This window comes from Cryptotermes secundus, unplaced genomic scaffold (genome assembly GCF_002891405.2).
Source record: "Cryptotermes secundus unplaced genomic scaffold, Csec_1.0 scaffold43, whole genome shotgun sequence".
NCBI lineage: Eukaryota > Metazoa > Arthropoda > Insecta > Blattodea > Kalotermitidae > Cryptotermes > Cryptotermes secundus.
Window position 1 is genome coordinate 1981287 of NW_019723298.1, and position 2316 is coordinate 1983602.

The 2316-nt window shown below is 37.0% G+C and overlaps 1 protein-coding gene across 1 annotated transcript; it reads right to left on the reverse strand.

The window, feature by feature from the left end:
* Positions 1-1054: 1054 nt before the first annotated feature.
* LOC111861619 (putative gustatory receptor 28a) lies at positions 1055-2107 on the reverse strand. The gene has a single exon (XM_023846332.2). The coding sequence runs from the start codon at positions 2039-2041 to the stop codon at positions 1055-1057; it is 987 nt and encodes a 328-aa protein (XP_023702100.2). The 5' UTR covers positions 2042-2107.
* Positions 2108-2316: the final 209 nt, after the last annotated feature.

The window sequence follows — 2316 nt, forward strand, 5'->3', positions numbered from 1 at the left end:
AACATTGCTCTAAATACTAAGTATTCGAACAAAAGATTTTACTGGATAAGTATAAATTGAGTTTGTTCTTGGATGGATTTTGTTCCACAGACACTCTTGTGCGGCGGTCAACTGATAAGTGCAGCGGTCTTGGTGGGAAGGAATCATTTATACTTCAATAATAAATATGTAATTTTATAATGTGGCGTTTATTTTAATATGTCACGTTGCAGTACAAGGCGGATCCATTTTGAAAGATGTAATTGCTCTCTGCTTGCTGTTCCGATAGTTTTTTGAATATTTCTTGCATACAAGACCCAATAGAAAATTGTCTTGTACGACGGGAGGAAACATGTTAGGAAGGTGACTACTTCATAGTGAAAAAAGGGACGATAGGGCGTAGACTGTGGTCCAGTTGGGTCGAAACGCATTTATCAAATATTACATGGTTAACCTGAATGTAACAAAAAATTTGCTTGAAAATATATATTTATTGCAAAATATTATTTGTGTGTTAACATTTGAAAAATTTTACAATAATTTCTGGACGTAGTAAAATTGTCTTATGTCTTATCCTTTCTCATTTAACAGCAAAATTGTCTCGTTTTTTAACAACGTACCTAGTAGTGTCATTCACAAGGAGGACGATAACGTATGTTTAGTTTCACGCACTCTTTTACTAAGAAATAATCGATCTTGAAGAAATTTCTCGGTTAAAACTATTCATGCTGAAGATTCTATGCACTAGTAATAATATCTCGAAAAATAAAGAAAAACTGCTTCTTCTTATGTTTTATGTTCACCAAAAATGTGAATAACTTTTCCCCACACAGGAAACAACTTACACTAAAATACCTGTCGGAGGATGGACTCTATCAAATTCTGGGGTGTCAGGGTAGTTGAATGTGTTACTGAGGATGAACTTGGAAGTGTTTCATGAAAAAGACAGATTAACTCTTAGATAATCGCGTTCATATATTAATTAATTAAAACACTGAGCTCAAACTTTATTAAAAACAAAAATAAATATATCAAAATAGCAATTTATTCTATAAAATAATCTAAGAAAACCAATTTACTGAAACTGGAGTAAAATTACTATATATGTAGTTGCTCCGCCAACAAACCCATAAAGAAACGTAAAATCGAGACTGAAAAATCCAAACGCCGTGAAATTCAGTTTAGAATGCAGTAACTGTTGAGAGAACTGTTCCAGCTCACTCGATATATCAGAAGTTAAGGGCTGTATGAGCAGAAATTTGTTGACTAGAGTTGTGGTACGACCAGCCTCAAAACACGCACAGGTACAAGAAGCAGTAACCCAGAGAACATTTGCAATATGGATAGACACCACACACATGAGCGGTACAATTCCGTCAACACGAAAGTTACTCAACTGATCTTCATGTGAACTTACGTTGGAAATCATTACCACATGGAAATATTTCACCACCGACATAAATATGTAGGCCATAGCCAGCAGCAACTGGAGTCCATACACAGAGTTCACCAGTCCACATACATCATACAGAATGGTGTGAACACATCTGAGCGTGTGGATATTTGCCACATCTTGGAGACGGCTCTGTGTTCTGAACTTTGGGGATGATGACGTGGACGATAAGTGGCCAATTTCCGTATCAGATATAAAGACTGACGTAGCAGCCGAAACTTGTTCAAGAGAATTTGAAATCGGAGCATTATCCGCATGTGGCACTACTACTGTGTTGTGAGAAGCGGTGATGCCAAATTTGTGTTGCGCAAACCCCACTCTAACGGTCTCCAAACCAGTTTCTCGCTCATCGATACCTCCAAGCAAAGACAACTGCCTGTTGACACAACGAAACCTCTGCTTCAGAATATGTATAAAACTCACAAACTGAATTATCATAATGGTGCTCATGAAATGAATCACGAATCTAATGATTATATTAACATATTGCTTCCCTCCCCTGCTCCACAGTTCATAGCCATGTCGAGCGATTAACAGAAATATAAACACCACAAGTTCCAAGACGACGAAACCACTCATTTTCTTATGGACGTAGTTACTGTCCGGCATTAATATTTTATCAACACAAGAAAGTTTCAACATTACTTTCTTTAGTCTTTTTCTGTTACACGTGAGTTCTAGTCCCAAAGATACCACAGTTGTTGCAGCCGATAAACACAAAGTCATTATTTGAGTTACAGCGTACGTCAATTTCACGTCGGAGAAGTCATACAGTATCTTCAGCACCAAAGAATAAACTAACCAAACCAGTAGGGCTACCAATATTAATCCTGTGTATAGAACTGCACATTTGGAGGTTCTGAACTCTCGTTCAAATTCATACT

Bases quoted from the DNA above. Each gene is read 5' to 3' on its own strand.
- LOC111861619 (XM_023846332.2), bottom strand. From the start codon at position 2,041: ATGCCGGACAGTAACTACGTCCATAAGAAAATGAGTGGTTTCGTCGTC.